Below are 26,211 nucleotides of genomic sequence, written 5' to 3' on the forward strand. Positions count from 1 at the left end.
CCCCCCCAACACACACATACACACAAACACATAGACGTTTCCCCACAGGAGTGGTGCAGGGCTCAGAGCGTTTACCAGTAATTACCACAGATATCGACCCGTCAGACCAGAGGAAATTGGAGGTGGATTGGCCTTGCTGCTCCACTGAGGAGTGGAGATCTCTCTCTCTCTCATTCAATCTTTCTCTGTTTCTCTTTGTTTTTGCTCACCCTCTACTGTAGTCCCGCCACACTTTCACTCTCTCTCCGGTTATCTGCTTTCCTTTCTCCCTCCCTTGCTCTCATTTTACAATGAGAGACTGCACTCCTCGCTTCCCTCTCTCACTCCCCCTGCCCCTTTTCTCTTTCATTTTATATCTGTGTGAAACTACTGTTCTTTCATTGTGAGGGAGGTGCATCTCTGCCCATTGTACACACACGCACGCACGCACGTCGCACACACACACACACACACACACACACACACACACACACACACACACACACACACACACACACACACACACACACACACACACACACACACCCCCCACACAACACGCACAGAGCAAAGCTCCAGGGGAGGTCATTAGCTTGGGGCTGCAGTTGTCAGAGCAACAAGCTCCTGGGGGGGGGGGGGGGGAGTACAAACTAACTACCCACCTCCTGCTGAGAAGCAAGGAGGGAGGGGGAGAGAGAAACACTGAGTGTGTGTGTGAATGTGTCTACAAGGGAGAAATTCATAATCCTGCAATTATGTGTAATATGAGGCCTATCCTATCTCAGCATATTGTGTGTACGCATATGCATTTCTCCCTCTGCTGTGTGTTTAATGGCGCGTTAGGGCAAAATGAGTACTATTATTGGACTCTTCTTAAACGTGTCTACCTCAATACCATGAGGACTCATCTGAAATGTGACCCGACTGGGTCCTCAACCAACCGTTAAATTTGATGTACAGAGGCATAGAAAATCGTAACTTTTGATTGTACAACTTGGGAGAGAGGCCCATGTGTAATCAGATGTTCACCTGTGGAAAAGATCTGATCTGCACAAGGGTGCAAAATCTGCTCCTGTTTCTATTCCTGTATAAATGTAGCTTAAATAATCCACAAACTGTCTTTGGCTTTGACCCATTTTAGCCCACTACTATTCTGGGGCACCCTATTACCTTAATTAACCCCAGTGAGTGCCATTAGATAAGCCTTGTTAGCTTGCATAGATTTAACATTGGCTAACATCATTATCATGTCCTTGTTAGTTCTTGCTAAGCCTAGTTTTGTTTACTCTTGGAGCTTTCAAGTTACAATTTGTTGTGGTCACATTTCCTTCTCGGATCACAGCTTTAGGGATTTGTAGCCTTAACATGTTTATTTATTCCTTGTTAGCCTTGCTAGCATAGATCTGTGTGAGCTTTAGTTGAGTTGGCCCCTGTAGTTCAGTCCATTCTCAGATACCGTGATCAGTCAGATTCTATAGTCTATTTATAGGCATTCAAATGACAGACTTGTCTGTCATGAGAGAGTTGTCTATGCAGAGAGTTTCGCTAAAGTAGCTCATTGTTTAGCTCTCTTCTCGTGTGTGTGTGTGTGTGTGTATATGGGACTAGTGCACTAGTCTAGTAGACCAGTGCGTGTACTTTTGTAAAGTTCTGGGAGCACTATTGCGTGGAGATTTCAATCACAGTAGCCATTTTTAGCAACCAGCAAGATCATCTGATTTGGGGAAACTGTGTTTTACCTGGATCATTTTGGTCCCATGTTTTCTCAAGAGATCATCTGTCTATCAATTACAGGAATCTCTGTATTGTCTGCTAGTCTCTCTTTTGCATATCCTGCGAACTGCTCAACAGAGCGACTTCACACTTGCTGCATGGGTGTTTTGTTTCTCCAGAACTGGCCCACTCTGAGCAGGCACGGGTTCTGAACAGCCACCGCACCCTGCATGGGCACTGCACTAATTTCAAATGAAGGAATATTAGGAAACGTAGTTGCCCCGTCCTTGGTTTATGCTCCACCTAACAATGTGAGATGAGATAGGTCTGCTAGATTTGCATGATATAACTGTCTACTGGCATACAGGTTGACACTTGGACACGGACACTTTTTTGTGAGGTCACTCTTTAGACCAAATGATGTCTGTCATAAAAATGCATCTACTGTAGTAAAACAAAGCAGAAGGTGGTTGAAGAATGATTGATGCATAATGGACCATGATGAGTGCAATGTGTGCTGCACCTGCAGACATTCCTATCACAGCTTGTAACTCTTCTCTCTTTAGGTATTCTCTTTGATTCTGGATCAGATAGACTAGAAACGTATATTGTTTTGGTTCCACTTAGAGGTGTATTCTGGTGCCTTTAAGTCCTCTTGATGTATTCTGGGTAAAATAGTTTCTATATTTAGACGGGCAAAGTAATTTATTTAGGTCACTCAAGGTGTATTCTGGTCAAAGTCATTTTTATTTATGGCTCTTCAAGTGCACCAGTTTCTTAATTTAGTTCTGTCTGGGTTTATGTGGCTAAAGTAGTCCTTTACTTGGCTCATCCAAGTATATAATTGGATGAACTGTGCCTGGGTAATATTGTGTGTGCTTTTAGTTCAGCTGATAGAGCTTAGTGTGCATATATATGTGTGCAACTGTGCATGCACGTGCATGTCGGGAGGTCCTGTGAAAGGCATTTAGCTGGCTCTTAAAGCAGAATATGTGACTACTTTTTATCCTAGTACATACTAGCCTGTGTGTGTGTGTGTGTGTGTGTGTGTCTCTATGTGTGTGTCTGATGAGCCATTACTACATTTCAAGGCTCCTCCAATTCCCTCTTCGCCCTGACCCTACTCGTATCAATTTGATTGGAAGATATGTAATATGAGCCTCCTTATCTGATTTGATGCCACCGTGGGGGTATCTGGTTTCGGCCAATTGTAGCCACCTCCGGGGCTTGGGGGGGGCAGGCGGATGTGTTGGCATGGATACTAGATGGGGGAGCAAATGAAATTAGGGACTGATGAGATTATGGCAAAGCGCTGATGGGAAGAGAGCCGAGTGCAGGCCCAGAGAGCCGAGAGGACAGAGGGAGAGAAAAAAGAGGAATAAATGAGAGAGAGAAACTTGATCTCATGCTGATAGCTACGCTAGAGAATCTCTTGTCATATTGTCTGTTTGTGTGTGTGAGAGAGAGAGGGTGGGGGGGTGCATTGGTTGTAGTCTTTGCAGTCACAGTATGTGTATGCGTTAATGTCAGCTCGTTGTGGTGGTGGCAGTTTGAGGTGTATGTGCGTGTGCATGCATGTAACACCTGATTGATGATACTAAACAGCTGTCCTATCTAAATGTCTATAATTATGGTATTAAAAATTACACCCCCCTCTCTCCCTCCCCAGACCGAAATTGCCAAGAGATTAAACACCATCTGTGCACAAGTCATCCCCTTCCTCTCTCAGGAGGTAAGTGTGTTTGTACAGTTGTGTGTGTGTGTGTATAAGTGGTTTTGGGCTGCAGACAAGAAGGAAAGAGAGCCAGCTCTAACGTTGATGAATGAAACATTTATTTTAAAGGTGCCCTTCACATTGCTGCTACTTATTTAAAAATACCAAGTTTAAAACACAAAGTATATAATCGAACCAATGTATTAACAGCGTGTAACTTACTCTGTGCGTTTTGATAATAGCAGCTGTGTGTGTGTGTGTGTGTGTGTGTGTGTGTGTGTGTGTGTTGCAGCACCAACAGCAGGTAGTCCAGGCTGTTGAACGGGCCAAACAGGTGACCATGGCTGAGCTCAATGCTGTCATCGGGGTACGTGGACTACCAGGCCTACCAACAGTGTGTATTCTACTTCTTTTTATTCTTTATCCTCTCTCTGTAATGTATGTATATATACTGTATATGTGTGCACTGTTTTCTTATGCTTCTTGTCCGATACTTCATATCCATGTCCAATTTCCAAGTCCAAATAGTCTTCTCTTGAAGACGAGGATATTCTTCAAGTCTTACAGTATGTAAGGAGGAGAGCATTTTGGTCTGTGTTTTTGAAGAGTTTGGACTCCGAGTCAGGGATAGAAACAGGGTTGAGACACAACACGCTACTACAACGCTGCCAGCAGCACCTCCTGTCATGCTTAACGTTATGCCTTTAAGTGCTTTTATTATTTTAATCTGCCAGTATCATTAGCCAGTCTTGCAGTCTTGTATGCTCTTTTAACTAACCACCTATATTCTGCCCAACCTTAACTTTAACCAAATGAACCCTAGCAAACCTATTCTTGGGTGAACCTTTGGTGAATATATATATATATATATATATATACAGTGTTGAGGGAAAAAAAGAGTTGGCCTAGTAGCCGGTGGCCGGTCAACTAAGTATATTGGGTTTAAATAGTTAAATGAATGGATTATGAAGTTATTTCCTGTTGTTGGTTAGCTGGGAATCAAGCTGAACCGCCGTCGAGGTAGATCACCACAGCCGAACATCGGACCCATTGCCAGTACATATTGTTTCAGAAACTACTCTCCTGGTTTCCAGTCCTGCTGTTTTACTGCTGTGAACCACAGACTGCTAGGGCTGCTAACAAATAAAACACAATCTTCAATTCAATACCGCTTCCAAACTTTCTGCCTCTGGATCACCCCAAGTCTGTCCACATACTACAGTACACGCATTTTCCCTGCCACTGTGACTCTGTGACCTAAATGGACCGCTCATGTTACTATAAGTAAAACCTGGGCCAGTTCTTTTTACATACTTTAATCCTGTCTCTCCATCCATTCGACTGAAGTCTTACTGAAGACTGGCTAGGACATCAGCAATCACAGACACATAAACTGAGCTGAAATCATTGAGTCTACAACCGCCGGGCTATCAATCCCTGTTGGTCTCTGCCACCACACAACTATCGGGTGGCAACCTGTTCTCTAGGATAAGGATGGTGAAAGGCAGGAGGAAAGTTTCCCTTCCTCTATACGAACCTAAAAAAGAAGATGATTATCCTCAGCTCTTCAGCGGCTTTGCTCCACTGGTTGAGGAGACCGACGACCCAGATTACACACTTTATCATACTATCGAAGCACAGTGCTGGACGAATCGGCATGACATTTTGAATGCACACCCACAGTAGGTCAAAGGAGACCTCACCCCAAATCTTTCGAATTGGTCTCATGGTGGTGCTACAGGAGGCCGCTTCCCATTTTGGCTGATAACTCTTGAGCCGTAGCTCGTACGAGCAAATATGTTTTCCTGGATTCCTTGGATCATGACACCACTCCTCATATAGGATATATACTGTACAAGATTTCCAGCGATTTAGCATTTTCTTCAAAACATACCTGTGACGATTCCTACAGCTCAGCTTTCGCCCAAAACTCACACCAATCGGTACACAATTGCTTTGCAACGAATGCCACAAATCATCCAGCATCCGGTCTGGCCCAAATTTGAATCACATATTAAGGGGCCTTTAAACAATGCAGAGCCATTTCTCCCCACAGTCCTGGACATGCAAGAGATCTGCCATGAATCATGGTGATTCTATGCTTTAAATAAATTGGTTGATTGATTGAAGGGTGATAGAAGGGGAAACATTTGATCATTAATGACCAGGAGTTGAATACCGGTGTGGGTGTGACGTTCACCTACCCAGAGTGCAACATCCTCTACATCTCCTATTAGACTTTGTCAGGGTCTCCCTATTTTCTCTTCACAGTTCTTTGCATTACTGTCTTCCACCTACAAGTATAACTGATAACATGGGTTATTCAAGGCAGATAGTTGGTTGATTATTATGATGTGAATGCAGTTAATGTGGTGAGCTGGTGGTTGGAAGACTCAGAGAGCCTCCCCAGTGGCTCTGTGGTAGCTTATGTTGTGGGGTATGTTATGTTTGGGAGAATGAAAGGGGGCGTGTAGAAAAGGACAGGAAATTTTGAGGGCAGTAAAGAAGAGTCTGGACTAAATGAGAGATGTAAGGGTAAAGACCAAAACCACTGTGCTTTTATTGTTTATAAGTTAACACTAAATGCATTGCAGATGGAGACATAAGCGTTAATGAATTGGAACAACCACTACAACTTTCACAGCAAAATAACATTCTATTATGTAATATTCGATTCTATTGTTTTACTTTTTACTTTGAACCTCTTTCACTTCGTCAAAAAAATTCTCCTTACGGCCTCCAACCCTTCATGTTAGCCGTAGTGTCCTCATTTTGGGCCATTATGTCACCATTGTTTATAACCTGGGATGTATTAAAACCGCTCATTATTCACATTTATCTAACCTGGCTATGGTATTGCTATAACTACACACAGTTTTAGAAGGAGTTAAAGCCAACTTTGGAGGAAATAGCATGAGCTAGATTTTCAAACTATGTTTTCTACTGTGTGGATGTCATTCCATAATAATATCTCTCCCAGCTCTGATCCCTGCTGGACAGGTGCCCGACCAACCAGTAGGAGTCGCTAATGCAACTACAAGCACACAATCCCCTGTAGTGGTGGAGCCAAGTGGCACCTGTACGCCCCCTAGTTTTCCCGAATGCGCTGTTGTTGGCAGTAGCAGAGTAGGACATTCGAGGATCCTGGCTTTTCAACCATTGTAATCAAAATAATTGCACAGCAACCTAATTTCACTACAGCATGTCCCACCACATGGAGCTCCCCTGATTGGTCATGGTATTGTGTGAGTGGTGAGATTTTGGAGGGCCCAAATGCAAATACAGAGGCAAAGATGTTACACAGAGGCCAGATTTGATCTCACACCCTTTGAATTACTGAGAGCTGACGGGGTGTTGTGCAATGTTTTACTTCAATATTTACTACTGCAACGTTAAGAGGATTTAAGAGAGGTTTGGTATGGCAAGGATGAAAAGAGGGGAAACTATTTTGCTTGCAGCTTCAGTGTGAAGTTTAACTATGCAGAGCAGCAGAGGGGGTCTTAAGTCAGAGAGAAAGGAGGTAGAGGGACTTGACTGGTGGGGAAGGAGGGGTTATGGAGTTAAAGTTCAAGGGAACGGGGGCTAAATTGTCAAAATGGTTTAGCTTGGCAAATGGCATGGGTTCTGGGAGTGCGGGTTAGGGTAGTGAGAGGTGAGCTGGGCTTGGTTGGTTGGTTGGTTGGCGTGGACTGACAGGTTTTAGTGTGTGAGTGTGTGATGGGCTGGTGGGGGTTGATTTGGCAGTTGCCATTTGAGTCTTAATTGCTGGATTCCAGTGTTTGTAAAAGGGGGGTTGCACCCATGCTGCCCTCCTCTCCTCTCTCCCATCTCCCACGCCAGCCTGTCATTCACCCTGTTTGTGTGAGTTAAATGAGTGTAATGAAGCATGTTGCCCCTGCCTCTGTTACACACACACACACACACACACACACACACACACACACACACACACACACACACACACACACACACACACACACACACACACACACAGAGTCTCACAGACACACACACAGAGTCACACACACACACACACACGCTCACACTAACACCCCCTGACAAGCCATGGCTCCCCTCGCCTCAACCAATACTTCCCGTCCATTTAATCCCACCAGGGGTCCTCTGTGTTTGTGTGTGCGTGTCTGTTTATGTGTGTATGTGTGTTTTTGTAGCAGTGTGGATTTCTATTATCCCATAGAAACAACAGGCAGGGTGTTTGCTGGTTATGTGTGCATGCCTTGTTTATCGACTGTGTGTGTGTGTGTGTGTGCGTGCGTGCGTGCGTGGGCGCGCGCTCGTCCATGTGTGTTCAAGTGTGATGTGTTTATGTTTGACTGTTTGTCAGGCAAGTCAACCGGGGGAAACCGTGAGCTTAGGCGTGTGTATTTGTGCGCACCATTGACTGTATGAAACAGGTGTGCGCGCACACGCACGTGAGTGCACATGTACGAACAGGCGCATGGCTGTTGTGGGGGTTGAAAAGCAATGGCGTCGCCCTTTCTGTTGTTCATGGGGGGGGGGGGGTCGTTGAAGGATGGAGGGAGGAGAAGAGAAGACGGGGGGGGGTGGTTTAGTCAATTAGGTGAGATAAAAAGTCTGTTTGACCTCCAGTGCCCCCCCCATCTGACCCCCACCCCCACTCGCTCCTACCACCACCTCCTTCATCTCTATCTCCTAACCCCTCCTCTCTCCTTCCCTCTTTTTTTCTCTCTCTCTCTCTCTCTCTCTCTCTCTCTCTCTCTCTCTCTCTCTCTCTCTCTCTCTCTCTCTCTCTCTCTCTCTCTCTCTCTCTCTCTCTCTCTCTCTCTCTCTCTCTCTCTCTCTCTCTCTCTCTCTCTCTCTCTCTCTCTCTCTCTCTCTCTCTCTCTCTCTCTCTCTCTCTCTCTCTCTCTCTCTCTCTCTCTCTCTCTCTCTCTCTCTCTCTCTCTCTCTCTCTCTCTCTCTCTCTCAGGAGCATGGGAAACATAGGTTTACTTAAAGCAAATGTGAAATTAAAAGCAACAACAATGAATTGAAGATATAGGCCTACTAGAATAAAACAAATGTGTAAACAGAGCTGTGTAACGTTGCAACATTGTAATCAAAGTAGGTTATAGTAGGTACAATTAACTTAACCGCCCCCAGCCACCCCCCCCCCCCCCCACCCCCCCATGCTTCCCGCGGCTCCTGTCTGAAGAGGCAATAATGATGTTTTGAAACACAAAGGCATTTCACGCTCAGACGAGCGCCTGATTTGGTGTGAAAGAGAGAGCAGGGCTGACGGCCAAACGCCCCCAATACACCCCCCACCTCTCTTCTTTTTCTGTTCCTTTCTTTTATGTGCTCTCTCTGTTCCTTCCTCTATCCCCCTCATTCCCACTCTTTCCTCCTCTTTTCTGTTGTCTCTTCTCCATTTCCTTTTCTCTCCCTTTTCCCTTCTGTTCTACTTTTTCCTCCCTTCTTTCGCTCGGTTCCTTCCTCCATTTCTTACTTTTATTCTGTTTTCTATCCTCCATTCTCTCTTCCCCTCTCTTGTCCATTTCCCTCCTCTCCCTCCAAAGAACCAGCGCTGCATGCAGCATCTGCCCCCCCCATGGGCTCTGATCCCAGCTGTCAGTATTGTTCAGTGTTTGACCCCAGAGGGAGGGAGGGGTGTGTGTGTGTGTGTGTGTGTGTGTGTGTGTGTGTGTGTGTGTGTGTGTGTGTGTGTGTGTGCGCGCGCACGCTGTAGCAGGATTTTGTTCACTGTCTTGAGTACAACAGCTTGTTGAGGAAGAGAAAACTCAAGAGACCAAGAGACAGAGGGACCTGATCCATCTGCTGTAGGACTTGATATCTCTTCATTGATTAGGCAGAAGGACTAACCCAATCTCGCTTTCATTTAACATACATTATAGTATTTGTTAGGACAGAGACAGCCTGCTATTCAGCAAATAAAGGATATATACATATCTATATCTATATATACAGTATATACATATTTCAATTAAAACGTTTGACATGATATAGGCCATCATATACAACCTCTGTCTTTCACTGACACTAATACCCTAAACTCTGGTTTATCCCCCACATACTTTCTCCCCCTCCTTCCTTCAGCAGCAACATCTCTCCCATGCCCATGGTGGCGGTGCCCCCGTACCTCTCACCCCACACCCAGCCGGCCTCCACCCCTCTCAGCTCGGCGGCTCAGCCGGGCTCCTAGCTCTATCCGGAGCACTCGGGGCCATGCCCCCGCACCTGCTGGGAAAGGACATGGGAGGGGACAAGAAGCCCCACCCGTCTGGGCACGAGCCCCACCCCGAGCACCTGAGAGGTGAGCAAACCCACCCAGGAATGCAGCCATGCCCAGCCAATGCCACCTGCACCTGGGGATTGGTGTTGGTCGCCTGTGAGGGCTTCCTGTGGAAATGCAAAGCAAGAGCATACTTTTGATCATATTGAAATGTACATCTGCTATTCACACGAGAGCATGAGAGGCTATTCAAAACGGCACACTCTAAATAATTGTATACGACTCATTCAAACTACCATTCCCACAGTCTTCAGCCTCGGATTAATATTTGTTATTTTCTTTTATGTCTGTGATATTTCAGGATTACATTCTGAAACGCATACCATATGTACTTCTCATATTATTGACATTTACTTTTGTATACCGTGATTTATATCATGTATAATTGTGACTCTTTCTCTTTCCTCTCTTTCTCAACATCTGGTGGATTGTTCTCCGCTTCTGTTCCATGGACAACCTTCCACTCTGAACAACGCATCTGTCTCCAATGATGATAGACCGAGAGCCTGGCACAGTAAGTTCCTACTTCCTATTTCTAAAATAATGTGAACCCAGGTGAAAGACTTCATGCATCCCTTTTGTGTCTTTGTATATGTATTTTCAAAGGACAAAAGAAAAGGGGAAAACGGGGCGGCAGTGTATGTCCACTCATTTCAAGGGGTTTTCAAATCTAACTCCACAATTTTCTGACGGAAGCTTTTTCGGGACAGTTTTGAAGGAAGCCAGAGATTCACATCGTTTAATGGATCAGGGCATTCCACATTTTGGTGGCAGAGTAGTAAAATTATTTTTTGCCCATGTTTGTGTGATCACATCGTTATCTACCTTACATACCAGTTCCATACTCCTATACACCCTTAAGGTAAAACAAAACGATGTCTAGACACAAAGCCAGGTGTTGCATAGAACAAACACGTAACGTGGTAGACCAACATCCCATTAAATACTGTAAACGTAATAGTAGTTGTAGCAGACATAATCGTAGCATTGACCTGTTGTCCTAGCCGCTGCTCAAATACCTAAAGCCTGAGTTATACTCTACTGCGTGTGGGTGTCGCGCACCAATAATTGCCAATCTCTGTGAGGCATTGTAGTGAGCTTGTAGATCTGGTGCACCCCCGCGCAACTAAGTATAACTCAGTCTTAAAGACACCAAGAGATCCGATAGCTGGCAGAATGTAATGGTTTGTCAGACATGGTGTGTTATTATATCCAATCATAAAACAGTTTCTTTTTTTTTCATCCCACAACAAATGGGCCTTTATTCATATGTGTTTCTGATGATGTGTGTGTGTGTGTGTGTGTGTGTGTGTGTGTGTGTGTGAGAGGGCCTCTAGGGGAAGAGGTTTAGCCTGTCTGTTGTTTTGTTCTGCCCTACACAGTAGAAATCCTCAGTGTTAACTTAACTCTGAGAGTGTAAAAATGTACCCAAGGGTCTATTTGTACACACTCGGGAGTTAAATGAGCACTGAGGATTTTACTGTGTTGATCTGCTCTGAGCTGTTGGCTCCCTTTCTCCTCCAAACAAGCCTTTTTCACGCACACACGCACATGCACTCTCTTCTCACACTGACGCACACACACACACACACACACACACACACACACACACACACACACACACACACACACACACACACACACACACACACACACACACACACACACACACACACACACACACACACACGCACACACACACAAATCCACACAGCCTCCTCTAGCCCAGCCTGCATTGTTGTGCCTATTTAACACCTCAGTGAGCAGATTACCCCCCCAACCCTCACCCCCCCTTTTCTTCCCCCATCGTCCCTGATCCTGCGCTTAAAGACTCTCATTGTGTTTAATATCACTGCCACCGAGGTGGGGGGGGATTCAGGGAGGCAGAGGCAGTCATATGACACTGAGCTTGTGTGCGTGTGTGTGTGTGTGTGTGTGTGTGTGTGCGCGTGCGACCGTGCTAAAAGGGAATAGAGGAGGGACGGAGGGGGGAAATTGCTTATGTTTTGCGGGTCACTGCTCCTCTGCTCAGCTCACTAAAACCTTTCAATAAGGGAGGAGATGGAGGGAGGGAGGGAGGGCGGGCTCATGAAGGAAAGGGCCCTTTAGCAGAATGCAGACCCCCCCCCCCATCGTCCCTCCCCTCCGCCCTTGTCATCCTTTCTTTCTTCTCCTCCGCACACTCACACCCTTCCTTCATCCGCCGTCCTCTAATCTCATCCCCTTCTCCTCCTCCCCCTTTTCCCTCACCCACCCCCCCACCCCGTCCTTTTCTACCCTCAGCTATTCCTCCTTCATTTACCCTTTCCCCCCTCAAATCCTGTGTGTGTGTGTGTGTGTGTGTGTGTGTGTGTGTGTGTGTGTGTGTGTGTGTGTGTGTGTGTGTGTGTGTGTGTGTGTGTGTGTGTGTGTGTGTGTGTGTGTGTGTGTGTTGGATGCACATTTCATTGACAGGCCGAAGCTATAATGGACTCAACATGAAGCTCTAATCCATTAACAATAGAATCCGTTGGTCAGGGAGCCAGAGGGGGGTGAACTGCTGTGTGTGTGTGTGTGTGCGTGCGCGTATGTCTGTAACACTAGTCTAGAGACATGGAGGGAGGGGTGTGTTATAGAAGTAACACACGCGCGCGCACACAAACACAGGCTTTCATAGTCAATTGCACGGCAAACACATAGGCATGTACGCGCACACACATGCAACACACTACAGCCATTGCGGTTTGTCAAAGCCAGGAGAGGGAGCACTGATAGATTGTGAGATCCACTCAGTGTAATCATCAACTGTGTGTGTGTGTGTGTGTGTGAGAGAGAGAGAGAGAGAGAGAGCGTGAGAGAGAGGTTGGTTTTAAAGTGTTTGGGTGACCTACATTCATACTGGGTACCATTAAGCTAGTGGTCGTGATGGTGTGTTTCTCTAACCTGCAGAGTGGCTGTTATAATGCCCGTTTCATACGTACGTACGTATTGCACACCGGTGTAACTCACCAAAGATAGCCGATCTACAAGCTCACACTGCCATGTGTTGGGAAGTTGTAGAAAGACTATTTTCTGGGCATGACTAAGTATACATCACCCTTAAGTTGAATCAGGATGTAGAGAATTTAGGACGCTGACAATCAATTCACACTGCTCATCCAGAGTTTTTCCCCTTCTCTTTCTCCCCATCATCCTATTGTCTTTTCCAGACTTTCCTCATCTGTGCTTTTTCCTTCCAACCTTCACCATCTCCTTGTATTTCCTTCCACTTCTGGTTGTCCTCTGAACTTTAATTTGACTATTTTCCTGTTGTATTTACCTTGTTTGTTTCTTCCTCCTTCTCTCCAGAGTAATTCATTACTGCCTGAGAGTCTGAGGAACCAAGACAAGAGACGCAACGGTCCAGAGTTCTCCAACGACTCTAAAAAACGCAAGGTGGAGGACAAGGACTCCAGCCACTATGTAAGATAAAGTCCCAACCTCTTCATTTGTGTGAGCATATGTATATATAACCACTTAAGCCCTGTTTTGTACTTTACCCTACGATGGTAGCACTGCAAAAATAGCAGATCTATATATATTTGTCGTATGTGTGGCAACCCGTGCAGCGAAAATAGCCGATCTACAAGGTTGCAGTTGCACCACAAGGCATTATGAGCATGTAGATCTGCCATTTTTGCATTTTTTTTGACATGCACAAAATAGGGACAACAGGTTGAAAGTGGATAAAGATAAAGATTTTGTCCATTTTGAGGAAAAATTGAAGATTCTTTTTCATTTTACACAACTTTCTCTAGGAGGTGATGAACGCCAGTTAATTTTCAGCGAATTAAAGGATAAATGCTATCAGGCCAAGTGCCTGGTTAGAGGACAAAATTAGACTGCAATTTACAAAGCTTTGATTGTCTTTGCAGGATAGCGACGGGGAGAAAAGTGATGATAATCTAGTGGTGGATGTCTCCAATGAGGTCAGTGGACTTGATATTTTCTGTGTATTTGTCTGTTGAGATGTTGCTTTAATTAAAGCGATGTTGAACTTTGGTGGAGCCTTGGGTTATAGCTACAATACCTGGTCATAGCGTGTTGCATCGCGACGCGGTGTGAGCTTATAGAGCAAAGATAATTGTTAATTAATCATAATTGAGCCAAAAGTTTGAAATATTAGTCATATTGAATTGAAGTTATTTTGCCCAGCACTACCTGGCCATAAAGTCCAAAATAAGTCTAAATATTGTTGATTTATCTGTTGCTTCTGTGCTCTGTGATCAATCAAGAAACACCAAGTAGGGATTCCATTCACTCTTCATTATATGGAGAAACGGGTCTCAACATGTAATTGTTAGCAAATAAATAAATGCTGCCAATATATTAAAGCAACTTGTCCAACATCAACTTCATCTTTACTGTCACATCACAAATTGTAAAAGAGTGGGTGGGTTTTGTTTGCAGTTATAAAAAAGGGTCATAAGAATAGAAAAAGAAACTATGGGAAAAAGTCCTGGTAACAACTAAGTTTAAGTTAGAATGCTAGAATGGATTTAATTACAACTAAAAGACTAACATCTGTAATACATTTGACATATTTTAAATATGTTGATAAGCAAAAATCTCCCATATGGAGCACAGCATTTATATATTTGTCATGTATGGATACGATCACCAAATGACAGAATCTTCCTCTTGGATAGACATTTATTGGTGGGTTCTCCCCTCTCTCCCTCAGGACCCTACTTCCCCACGTGGTACGCCACTTCCCTCCCCAAGAGAGAATGGGCTGGACAAGGCACGTCTCCTGAAGAAAGATCCCTGTAGTCCAGCCTCTACAGCCTCATCAGCTAGCTCCTCTTCCCTCAAGTCCAAAGAAATGGCCATGGTATGGATAGATGGAGAGTTGAGTGACCGGGTGGATGGGTAGATTACTATTTGACTAGCAAGAGCTACTTTGTTAATTTCTAAATTTTACGAAAGGCTTAAGTTTCCCTAAGCCTTCAGTTGTTTCAGGTATTATTTTGTCACATCCACGTCTTGACATGCTATGAGAATGACGATTTAACTTAGTTCCATTCAGTAGTCATACACGTCTATAGTTCATAAGTCTGTGTTGATGCCATTTTGTATTATTAGACATATAAAGTGTCTTTTTCTGTGGCAGCGAGACAAAGCGGGCACACCAGGTCTAAAGTCGAGCACACCTACTCCTAGAGGAGACTCCACCCCTGGACCAAGCTCCACCCCGGGACTCCGGCCCAGCCTATCAAAGCCCCCCTCCATGGAGATGCCACACCCAGCCAGTAAGTCCAGTACAATCGTCTTACCTCAAACTCTGGATGTTGTGGTTGTCTAGCTGCCGAAGGAGAGCTCAATAGCAAAGACAATTCTGTGATTAAATTAAAGCATGTGCATTTTTATGGTGTGACTCGAGCCGTCTAGAAGTGGGTGTGTCTGTCTGTGTGCTGTGAGCTATTCTCACAAACCGCTGGACCGATCATTTCTTGTGCACACACACCATTAGGCCGTGTGTGCACAAGAAACTTAATACCTCTGTGATTTAAAAAAAAAAAGTTTTATAGTTAACTTTTATTTATAATTTGTATAAGTCATAGATACGTCATAAACGACTGATGTCACAGGCTGGCCACATGAAGTCCAAGATCCACTTGAAGCCACACAGCATGGCCCACGTGGATCTCATCCAATTTTAAAATATTTAATTCATTGCATGCGTTTAACTCAACCCTGCAAAGATATCTGAAAGTAAGAGTGTGATTCTAGGATAAGCTATAGAAAAGTGAATTTACCTTTTATAAGGTAAAACTGGTCTCAGATCTGAGATCAGACTGGTTTCATTATCAAGGAAGCCAATTGGATTCAGTTAATTTCAGTATTGTGTGAAACTCGCAGAGACTTGAATCTGGCTTGATAAGCAATCCAGATCGCTGAATATAATTACATGGTTATATTTTGTCTAAGTTAAGTTATTTATTGCAGTTAATGCATTTTATAAAGCATTTTATGAACTGTGTGGCAGAGAATATTCCCTGCAGAAAAGATTAATTTACAAACGAAATTCAAACATCCATGACTTATTAGCCGCATAATGATGTGTAGTCAACACAACAGTGACGGAATGATTCAGTTAAGTTTGGTATTTGTTTCTAATAACTTTGTACTAATTGTAATGTTTATGCATGATGTATGTCTGAAGCTATGAATAAACAATGACATGTATTGATACCACTATGGTCCTTTAAACCAGTGCAGGCTGCTTCTATGGGCTATATCAATGTTACGTTTATTGAGACCATGATTATAATTCACACACATGATAAGTTGTGTGCCTATATTTATCCACTATTCTGTTGTAATAATTATGATCAGTATCACCTCACTAATGATATCCCAATCCAATCTTGTATATTTTCACCACACAGCACTGTATGTGCCTGACTGTTCTGTCACTAGAGACGGTGCAGAACAAGCCTGGTTTATACTTTGTGGCATGACAGTGTTGCACGGTGATAGGCGATCTACCACAACGCGGCTGCGATGCGTTGAGGGCTTGTAGATCGGCTCTGTTAGCCGCACGGCAGTGGTACGACGAAGCATACATCTGGCAACAGTCAATGCGACGCGTTAATAGCTTGTAGCTTCTCATGGAGTCTACAGTAGCCTAAACAAGGCTGCATCCAAACCATATTGCATTGGGATGGCACGCAAAATAACACAACAGGATGTCTTGAAAAATACACTTAACATTGCAGAGCATGCATGACAAAAGTTAAAACATGTTTTGGATAATTTAATGGTTAGTAAGACCAGTCTGACCACAGTGCGGTCTGTGTTTCAAGGGGTGTCACGTCAGACCGTCAAATATCTACCTACATACTTTAACTCCATTGGCATAGATAGATTAAATGAAGTTTGCGCCACGCAGCTGTAGCCTATTAAACTCGGATCGGTCGGCATAATATTAGCACATGCTCTTAAATTACTCTGCCAGATGAGATAATACTCACGTGAGGGAGCGAAGCGTAAAGTAGCCGGCTGCCGGCCAAATGGCTGTACATTTGAGCCTCTGCGCTTGTGGAACACCCTGCCAGTGGTTCTCAAAGTGGGGCCCGGGGACCCCCAGGGGTCCTTGAGTTGGTTCCAGGAGGTCCCCAGCCAAATGATTGATTGTTGGGAACCAAATGGACCCTAATGTGTCTGTAACTCCGAAAGCATACAAATGGAATCAAATGGATCCTAACCGGTCCATTTGGTTCCATTTGTACGCTCTCGGAGATAAATCAATCTGATGATACTACAGTGCAGATTGGGGGTCCCAGAGATCAAAATGGTAACTAGTGGGGGTCCGTGGCCCTGATGCAAATCAAACTGGGGGTCCTTGAAACTAAAAAAGTCGAGAATCACTGCTATGGCTGTAAAAACGTATTTTCTTATGGGGGTCCCTGGCATACATTGTGTCAATTTGGGGGTCCTTGACATGAAGAGGGAAGTTTGAGAACCACGGCTTTTTAAACGGTTTAAAAGCATGACGAAGGCCCACATCTTGAAAATTGTGAATGAATGAAAATTCTCTCCCCCTCAGCTGCAGGTCTGCGGACCCCCCTTGCTGTTCCCGGGCCATACCCGGGTGCGTTTGGTATGTTGCCCCATGCGGCGGGGATGAATGGGGACCTGGCCGGAGCAGCCGGTGCGGCTGCGTACGCCGCCGGACTACAACACATGTCACCTCAGATGAGCGCTGCCGCCGCCGCAGCCGCCGTGGCCGCGTACGGACGCTCTCCCATGGTGAGTAGGATCATGGGCGTTCCAAGTCTTGGGTGCCCTTATTGCGCAATAGTAATGTAACTCGTTGCCGTCAGGCAGAAACCTCCTATATTACCATTCAACCCATTCAATCCGGGAACGCATCTCTGTCAATTTAGATTTCTTTGGCTATTCAAAAATAGCTATGAGCTTGCATGTAGATCTACTGTTTTTCAAAGACTGTGAAAATGTGTGCAAATCTTTGAATATATATTTTAAAGTGAACATTTGTAAAACATTTTGATGATTGAACATTTGACGATTTTTCAAAAATAATAGATCTACAAGCTCATAGCTTGTATATCTGCTATTTTTGAATAGCCCAAGAAATCTAAAATGACAGAGATGCGTTACCGGATTGAATGGGTTAACTTTGTGTGTTCTTTTTCAGAAATTAGTGCCCTACTTGATCATATTTACAGCGTCACACAAAAGTATCAATAGTAGCAGATCCACAAGCTCGAAACGCAATGCGAAACGCAATGCGAAGCGACGTGTTTTGAGCTTGTAGATTTTAGAATTAGAAATCCTGAAAAGTAACAGTTTTAAATTATTATTTAAATTATTTTTAAGGTTTATTTGTTTTTACACTTTTGTAATCAATTAGTTTAACCATTAAGCACTATATACTTCGTTGTACGTTGAATGATTGCAAATCTACAAGCTTAGAACAAGCTTGTAGATCGGGCCACGTTTGCTATTTATTTTTTACATTTTTCAACCTGTAATGACATGCCCAAAATAGGGATGCCAGGCTGAAAGTAGCCAAAGGAGACTCTTGTCAACTACTAATAAATAAGTAAAGATTTTTCTGTCTTGTTTATTTTCCATCTTCTTTTTTGTATTATTATGTTCTTTTTGTATGCTTATATTCATAATTGTGTGTGCTCACCATGTACATGTGCAACTGTCAGCCAATATGGACATACTGTGGAAAAGTCAGGATAAAATCACCATTAGTTGATTGATTGACTTCTTAGAAGCAATTTGTTACACTCAACCCTTAATTGTTGTACTTTGTGTGCTTGAGTGTGTCAATAATTGCACAGCTGTGTTTTACATTTCAGTGCTTAAGTGTGTGAATGTTTACACAGAGCTTGAAGTCAGTGTGGGTTCGTATCTTAGTGTCCATTACCGGCAATGACCTCATCACTTAATTTGCTGTATTTGCACAGTGTTCTTACTGTGTTTATACAGGCAGATGTGTATCTGTATGATGTTTAAGGAAGACCCTTCAGGTTGTGTAACTATCTGTGTGTGTGTGTGTGTGTGTGTGTGTGTGTGTGTGTGTGTGTGTGTGTGTGTGTGTGTGTGTGTGTGTGTGTGTGTGTGTGTGTGTGTGTGTGTGTGTGTGTGTGTGTGTGTGTGTGTGTGTGTGTGTGTGTGTGTGTGTGTGTGTGTGTGTGTGTGTGTGTGTGTGTGTGTGTGTGTGTGTGTGTGTGCGCGTGCGTGCGTGTGTGAAGTTAACCACCAACAGTTCTGACTTCTGCTGACATACTCATACAGGGCATTGTTGTATGCTTCTGTTGAAAGGTTTCTTTATTGTTACGTCTTGTGTACAGTTACATAAGAGTACATTTCTCGTGCTTGCAAATGCGTGTGTACATTTGGGGTGCAATACTTATTGAAAACTGATTTAATTTAGTAAAATATATCCCTAGAGAAATGAGTGAAAATAGCAGATTTACAAGCTAATAGAAAAATAAGTCTTACTTCGGTCGAATTGGTGTATTTTATATCATTGATTAGTCACCTTTACGACAAGGTATAACTTGTAAGGATCGTGGAATGAGCAACACAGCTAAACATGTGGGTAGCCAAAATCCCACAATATGCTTCTGTTGGTATTCACTCTCGTTTTGAGCTTTGACTTCACCAGTCTCACGGAACTTGGACCTAAGCTTGGAAAGGGTTCCAGGGCTGACACTAAATAATGCTGCCACTCTAGTCTGCTATCAACAGAACACCAGCTTCTACTTGCGTTATTGCCCCTTTATCCTGAAGGGACAAATGTGGCATCTTTCCAAGGGGGCAGTGTTGCTGCTTGGAGCAGCATACACAAACGCAACTTTGTTGACTTTGTGTATGCTCCAAGCAGCAACTCGGGTGCCAGTCACACACCTGTGACTGGCTGGCCGCTCAAAACGAGAACGATTACCAACAGAAGCATATTGGGAGATTTTGGCAAATTGTTAGGGGGGTGCTACCCACACGTTTAGCTGTGTTGCTCATTCCACAATTGCACTATCCTTACAAGTTATACCTCGGTGTAAAGGTGACTAATCAACCATAACAATATAAAATACAATACCAATTGGTAATATTGAAGTGGAGAAATAATCGACCGATGTTATATATAATGTATGTGTGTGTATGTGTGTGTGTATATGTACTGTGTATTTATATATATATATGTATATGTGTATATATGTATGTATGTGTGTGTACAGCACACACGCACACACATAAACCCTGCACTTTTCAATTCCATTAAGCGAAAGCGTAATCGATAGAACAATGGCTAAGAAGATAAGCCCCAGTGTACCTGCATGTATGAACACGTGTGCAAGTGTATATTTATTCTGAGATCATGACCGTTTCTGAACTCTTTTGAACTCCCCCATGGTGTGTGTGTTTGTACTGAGCACATGTTGTGTTCCCTCTCTAAGGTTGGTTTTGACCCCCATCCTCACATGAGAGTCCCTGGAATGCCCCCCAGCTTATCAGGCATCCCTGGAGGCAAACCGTAAGTGTGTGTGTGTGTGTGTGTGTGTGTGTGTGTGTGTGTGTGTGAGAGAGAGAGAGAAAGGAAGCGTGTGTGTGTGTGTGTGTGTGTGTGTGTGAGAGAGAAAGGAAGTGTGTGTGTGTTATGACTTTGACATGATATTCTAGGTAATGGATTTATCAGGGCAAAGAAATAGTAAAAATGCCAAACATCCCTTCTATCCTCCACCTCATCTTTTTACGTTCTTATCTTAACCACTTGAACTTCAGCATTCGTATTCTGCAGAAAACTTAGCAGAAAATAGCAGATCTTCAAGCTCACAACGCGTCGCATTGCCATGCGTTGTGACCTTGTAGATCGGCTATTTTCGGCTATGTAGAACAAATACAGAAAAGCACTAGTATAAAGCCGCTCCGGACTCCGGACAACCAAGTATAGGGTTTAACCCATTAAGACCTGAGGCCGATTCTACAAATGTCTTCTAAATCTCACACTTTCAAGATTTTTCAAAAGCATATCTGCTATTTTTGAATAGCCAACACAAGAATCGAAAATGACATAGGTTTCCCTGTTGGATAAGATAAGATTTGTACGTCTACGTCCGTTTTTCCTCACTCCAGCTTACTTAATTTATCTCCCTCTTCCACACCCCCTCCGCCATTCCTATGTCTTCACCCTCCCTGCTCTACTCATCCTCATCACTGTGTTCTTCCTCCATCAGAGCCTACTCCTTCCACGTGGCGGCGGACGGCCAGATGCAGCCGGTGCCGTTCCCTCCGGACGCACTGGTGGGCCCGGGCATCCCGCGCCACGCCCGCCAGATCAACACACTGAACCACGGGGAGGTGGTGTGCGCCGTCACCATCAGCAACCCCACCCGCCACGTCTACACCGGCGGCAAGGGCTGTGTCAAGGTCTGGGATATAAGTCACCCGGGCAACAAGAGCCCTGTGTCGCAGCTCGACTGCCTGGTGAGCAGGGGAATGGGGAATGGCAGGGGGCGTGTGTGTGTGTGTGTGTGTGTGTGTGTGTGTGTGTGTGTGTGTGTGTGTGTGTGTGTGTGTGTGTGTGTGTGTGTGTGTGTGTGTGTGTGTGTGTGTGTGTGTGTGTGTGTGTGTGTGTGTGTGTGTGTGCTTTGTGCATGTTGATGACTAAAGGAATCCACCTTGACACAAACTGTGTCAAGGTGGATACAAGTCATCCTAGAAGCTGTACCGAAAAAATCCTGAATTTTGCTGTGCGGAACCCTGTGTGACGGCTTGCCTCTGTAGTGGGTGAGGAGTTGGAAGACGTGTGTGTGTGCGTGCATGCGTGTCAGGACTGGGTTATTCACTTTTTGTGGCTAAAGTGGCGTGCTTGTGTAAGGAAAATATTGCAATATTGTATACCTTCTCTTGGACAAAATAGTAAAGTATTGATAATTATGGTGTGGTTTCTGAAGTGTGCGACCGCAAGTGTTATTTGTTTTTGCGGTGAGAGTAGCCACGCATTCTCCTATAACTCTTCTTTCCTAAATGAAAAGTCTTCCTCTGACACACACACACACACACACACACACACACACACACACACACACACACACACACACACACACACACACACACTCTTGTCCACATGGAGCAGCCCTGCTCCTCACACAAACATAGTTTGCGGGTCTTGTCACAGTCTGTCAACTCTCTGAAGATGACAAGTGCGCAGAGCCTCCGCGAATGGTTTTGATTGAGAAATATGAGAGCGTGTTCACAGAAGTCAATTAATATTGCGCTTCTTCTTAAAATCTCTCCCTAGCATGATTTGGCTTGACTTTCTTTCAGAACGGACAGAAAGGATTGGTACTTTTCAAGATATTGTATCTGAGTTTATTGGTGGATTTCACACAAGGCAGAGCATATGAAATGTGTGGCTAATCCAATCACATGTGAATAAAATCAACGCAAATGTTCAATTGAAAACAGCCAGTAAAGTAATGATGATCACATGAACAGAGGCTGAACTCTATTCAGCTTGGTTCGACATTCAGAACGATATGTTCCTTCAGTGTGGGACCTTTTTATGAAGCAAACAATAGCCGCAGCAGGAGTCAAGTGACTCTAAGAAACCGGTTGACCTGACAGTATGAGCAACAGCATTGGAGAATATATGTTTTTGGCAGCATGCACTGTTTCTGAGATGTTTTAACGTAGGATGCCGTTTCTTTACTGCACAGTCCTACTTGAAATTCTTGGGTGATAGTAGAGTATACCCACTTTTCCTGACCACTACACCTCTGGATATGGATGTGTGTGGATTCCTCATTAATTTGGTGGTAGTTTTGTTCTACATTTTATTATCTTTGATTTGAAGTGCCATTGGACATTTTCTTTTTATTAATCACAATTAACCACAGCAATTCATGTGATGTAGCTTTTTATCGTTTGACAGCCCTAATATAAACAGAAACTATGCACTTGTATATGACAAATGTTAAGTATGAAAATATTAAGTTGGAGCCAATTTTGTGCAGAACCGGGACAACTACATCCGTTCCTGTCGTCTTCTACCTGATGGTCGGACACTTATAGTGGGAGGCGAGGCCAGCACACTGTCAATCTGGGACTTGGCCACACCTACTCCAAGGATTAAGGCGGAGTTAACATCGTCGGCGCCAGCATGCTATGCCCTGGCCATCAGCCCAGACTCCAAGGTCTGCTTCTCGTGTTGCAGCGACGGAAACATCGCAGTCTGGGATTTGCACAATCAGACATTGGTTAGGTAAGAGAAGCTCTGTATGTACAACACAATTTAAAAACAGCTTGCCGGCTAGATGAATGTAAGCAAGTGATGAGTAGATTTGCGAGTCAATGTCACACACTATCTGAGCTTAACCCATACCTGTATCTCCTGCTCTGCATTCACGGGAGAGTCTCTTTTCCTGGTGTTTCGCCCAAGTGGACAGGATTTTGAGGTTAGGTTTAGGCATAATTTCTGTGAGGTTAAGGTTAGGTTTAGGCATAGTTTTTGTGAAGTTAAATGTTTGGGTTTAGGCGCAACCTGGGCGACACCAATGAAAGAGGGAGTCTCCTGTATTCACACAGCTTGTAGCTTGGCGTCCATTGGCCAGTTTGAGTTTGAGCTTTCCTGGTTGGTTGTGGCTACACGGTCCCACCCACCGTTACAGCAGTAGATGGGACATGTGTCAGTAGTATGTTCCATACCAGCCATCAATAGGCATTGTCTCTCATCAATTCAACTGTGACTGTATTAAACAAATAAGGAAATTAGGTTTGTTGTCAACATTGTCTGAAATGTCATACAGTATATAGCGATATGTTGTCAAGAACCAAGAACAAATGTAGTCTTATAGAAATGTAATGTAATCTTAAGACAATCTATACATACCGGGCGGAACGTTCTTAATTTCCCCCAGCTACAGTAGCAGGCCCTAAGCCAAGTGTAAACAATAATTTGAGATCCTACTGAAACTCTAAAGGCTTGAGGGCAACCTAGTATATTTGTATTTGTAGATTTACAAGGATGGATAGAATGTTATTGGTTTTGTAGACCTGAGGCAGATTCTACAAATGCCTTCTAACTCCTAATGGTTGACGCCATGACGCTTTCCCGGATTGAATGTGTTAAGACTTGACAATGCTTGCCAATATGGGGAGTAGTACATAATACACACAGATGAGAATTCTGTGCTCAGGGGCATTTTAACATTTTTTGGGACTCTGTTGGTACCAGTGAGTGGGCTCACTGGGCAGAGAGGCCGCCTGGGAATCGGAAGGTCACCGGTTTGACCCTCTGCTCGCCCACAGTGTCCAAGTGTCACTGAGCAAGACACTTAACCCCTAATAGCCCCCGTGCTCATCGAAGCCATCTAAGCTGCCATCAGCTGGATGATGCTATAAAAGTAATTTACCCTCCTCCATGGACCATAAAATACTCCCTTCCCTAAACAAATGTACAATCCCAGTATATTTGGGTAAATATTTAGTTTTCACACATAATGTCAATTTACCCCTTGAAGCTGACGTCTGTTTAAACGGTTTACTGTCCTGTTTGTTTAACCCTGTCATGTGTGCTTGTGAAACATTTGCTGAGCATATGTTAAACCAATGATGATTTTCATGTTTGTGTGTCAGTGTGAATATTTATTTTCTTAAAGGAGGCTGTGGGTGGTCCAACAATCATTCAGACAGTATAGAAAAATTCAAAGCCACTTAGAAGGACCGAACAGCATGAAGTGATTTAACACGCTATCTCTTCTCTGTGCAATTTTATTCGTTTTTTTCATCCCCCCATGAAAATAAAATTATTCCCACACATTTTTAAGACTGTCTCTGTTTGCTAACAAGGCTTCAGATACAAATGTGCATAATATGACTTTTACATGTCTAGCTGCGACCAACTTAAGCTCTAGAACTTAAAAAAAAAAACGAATATCAGGATTCAAGCTAATGCTAGTTAGTGTGAGTTTACGAAGCGTGACTCCATAGTCTAAACCAGTTGTGCATGATTGGCCAATACGCTTGTGCAAGGACGCGCTGTGATTGGCCAGTAGTCACTTTGAGTGACAGTTGGGGCAAACGCTCTCACCAAAACATTATTTACTATTCTGTCCCTATCGGTACATAACTCGAACGGCGCTGAGTCGACTAGCAGACCATTGGCCGGTCGACGCGGGCACTCGCGCCTGGAGGCGCTCGGGCGCGTCTCCTCGGCCTCAAGGTCTGCTGAGTCGGCGCGCCTCCGTCATGGTCCAAAACTATACTTTATCGGCGAAAAGAAATAGTCCACGGTTGTTTGAAAAAGGCACTTCCGCGTTGGCCACAGAAGGGGGCGTGTTTATAGCACAACTGGTTTAGACTTTGTAATGTCGCGTTTACGAACGGCTTAAGCTGTTGGTGTATTATATGTTATGTTATACTTTATATCATACCGCTTTGATCCACAAAGGTTCTTCATCAGCATTCTTTAGGGATGGAAACGTTGATCTGCCATAAACGGTGGGAGCTAACAACAGTGTACGGACTCTAATTTTATTTTTATAATAAGTATAACATAACATGGCATACCAGCAACACCTGTTCTCCACGTTCATTTTATACTTTCTATTGACATTTGTCCTCTGCTTTTGACCCATCATAACTACTTACAGTAGGAACAGTGAGTAGCCACATTGCAGCGCCATGAGACTCCAGTGTAACGCTAGTACCTTGCTCAAAGGCAATAGCATGTACCTAACATGCATGTCTTTTGGTGTTGGAGGAAACCCAACGCAAACATGGGGAGAACATGCAAACTCCACACAGAAAGACTCCCTGCCGGGGTTCAAAACCCGGACCTTCTTGCTGTTAGGGCTGTCACGATTATGACATTTTACTTGACGATTAATTGTCATACAAACGCGATTAACGATTTCAATTGTGTGGCTTTGTAAACAAAAGTTGCACGGGGCAGATATGACAACAACTTCAATACACAAAGAAATGACTGACAATGACCGATACCAAGCGAAAACAGCGATTTTACTGTACCTTTTGAAAAATCATGGAATATTCTCTGTGACCTCCGTCCTTGCGGAGATCGGCTCATTACACGCATGGGGGTCCGGTAGTATAGGGGGGGAAAAATGTCCAAATGAGGTTTGGTGTAGAGGGAAAAAAGGAGACCAAGTACCGAGCCAAAGGTCAAGTTTACAAAGTATTGAGGTTTTTAAATCGTAAATGTCTGAAAACACACATTTTAACATGAATCCTATATGTAGTGGGGGTCCCTGCTTCATCTCTCTCTCAGCTAAGGGGTCCTTGGCCTGAAAAACGTTGGAAGACCCCTGACTTCGACTGTATTATGTGTCCATCATGCAGGCAGTTCCAGGGTCACACCGACGGTGCCAGCTGCATCGACATCTCCAACGATGGCACCAAGCTGTGGACGGGAGGACTGGACAACACTGTCCGCTCCTGGGACCTGAGGGAGGGACGGCAGCTCCAGCAGCATGACTTCACTTCACAGGCATGTATCACACACTTA

At 44.1% G+C, this 26,211-nt stretch overlaps 1 protein-coding gene across 7 annotated transcripts in view; it reads left to right on the forward strand.

Moving 5' to 3' along the window:
* Positions 1-26,211, forward strand: part of LOC311042848 (transducin-like enhancer protein 1) — a 38,527-nt gene that overhangs the window by 6,948 nt on the left and 5,368 nt on the right. For 2 of the 7 annotated variants that reach the window (XM_084053894.1, XM_084053896.1), the window contains exons 5-17: positions 3,362-3,424; positions 3,699-3,800; positions 9,485-9,701; positions 10,178-10,194; positions 13,008-13,121; positions 13,574-13,627; positions 14,383-14,532; positions 14,812-14,950; positions 17,251-17,453; positions 20,141-20,217; positions 20,918-21,167; positions 22,700-22,947; positions 26,046-26,193. In XM_084053894.1, coding sequence (XP_083910020.1) covers positions 3,362-3,424; positions 3,699-3,800; positions 9,485-9,701; positions 10,178-10,194; positions 13,008-13,121; positions 13,574-13,627; positions 14,383-14,532; positions 14,812-14,950; positions 17,251-17,453; positions 20,141-20,217; positions 20,918-21,167; positions 22,700-22,947; positions 26,046-26,193 — 1,782 coding nt within the window. The remainder of the gene's footprint in view (positions 1-3,361; positions 3,425-3,698; positions 3,801-9,484; positions 9,702-10,177; positions 10,195-13,007; positions 13,122-13,573; positions 13,628-14,382; positions 14,533-14,811; positions 14,951-17,250; positions 17,454-20,140; positions 20,218-20,917; positions 21,168-22,699; positions 22,948-26,045; positions 26,194-26,211) is intronic. The other 5 variants (XM_084053895.1, XM_084053897.1, XM_084053898.1 and 2 more) reach the window with 3 other exon arrangements.

Source organism: Gymnoscopelus microlampas (genome assembly GCF_963454915.1).
Source record: "Gymnoscopelus microlampas genome assembly, chromosome: 4".
In the NCBI taxonomy this organism is placed as follows: Eukaryota; Metazoa; Chordata; class Actinopteri; order Myctophiformes; family Myctophidae; genus Gymnoscopelus; species Gymnoscopelus microlampas.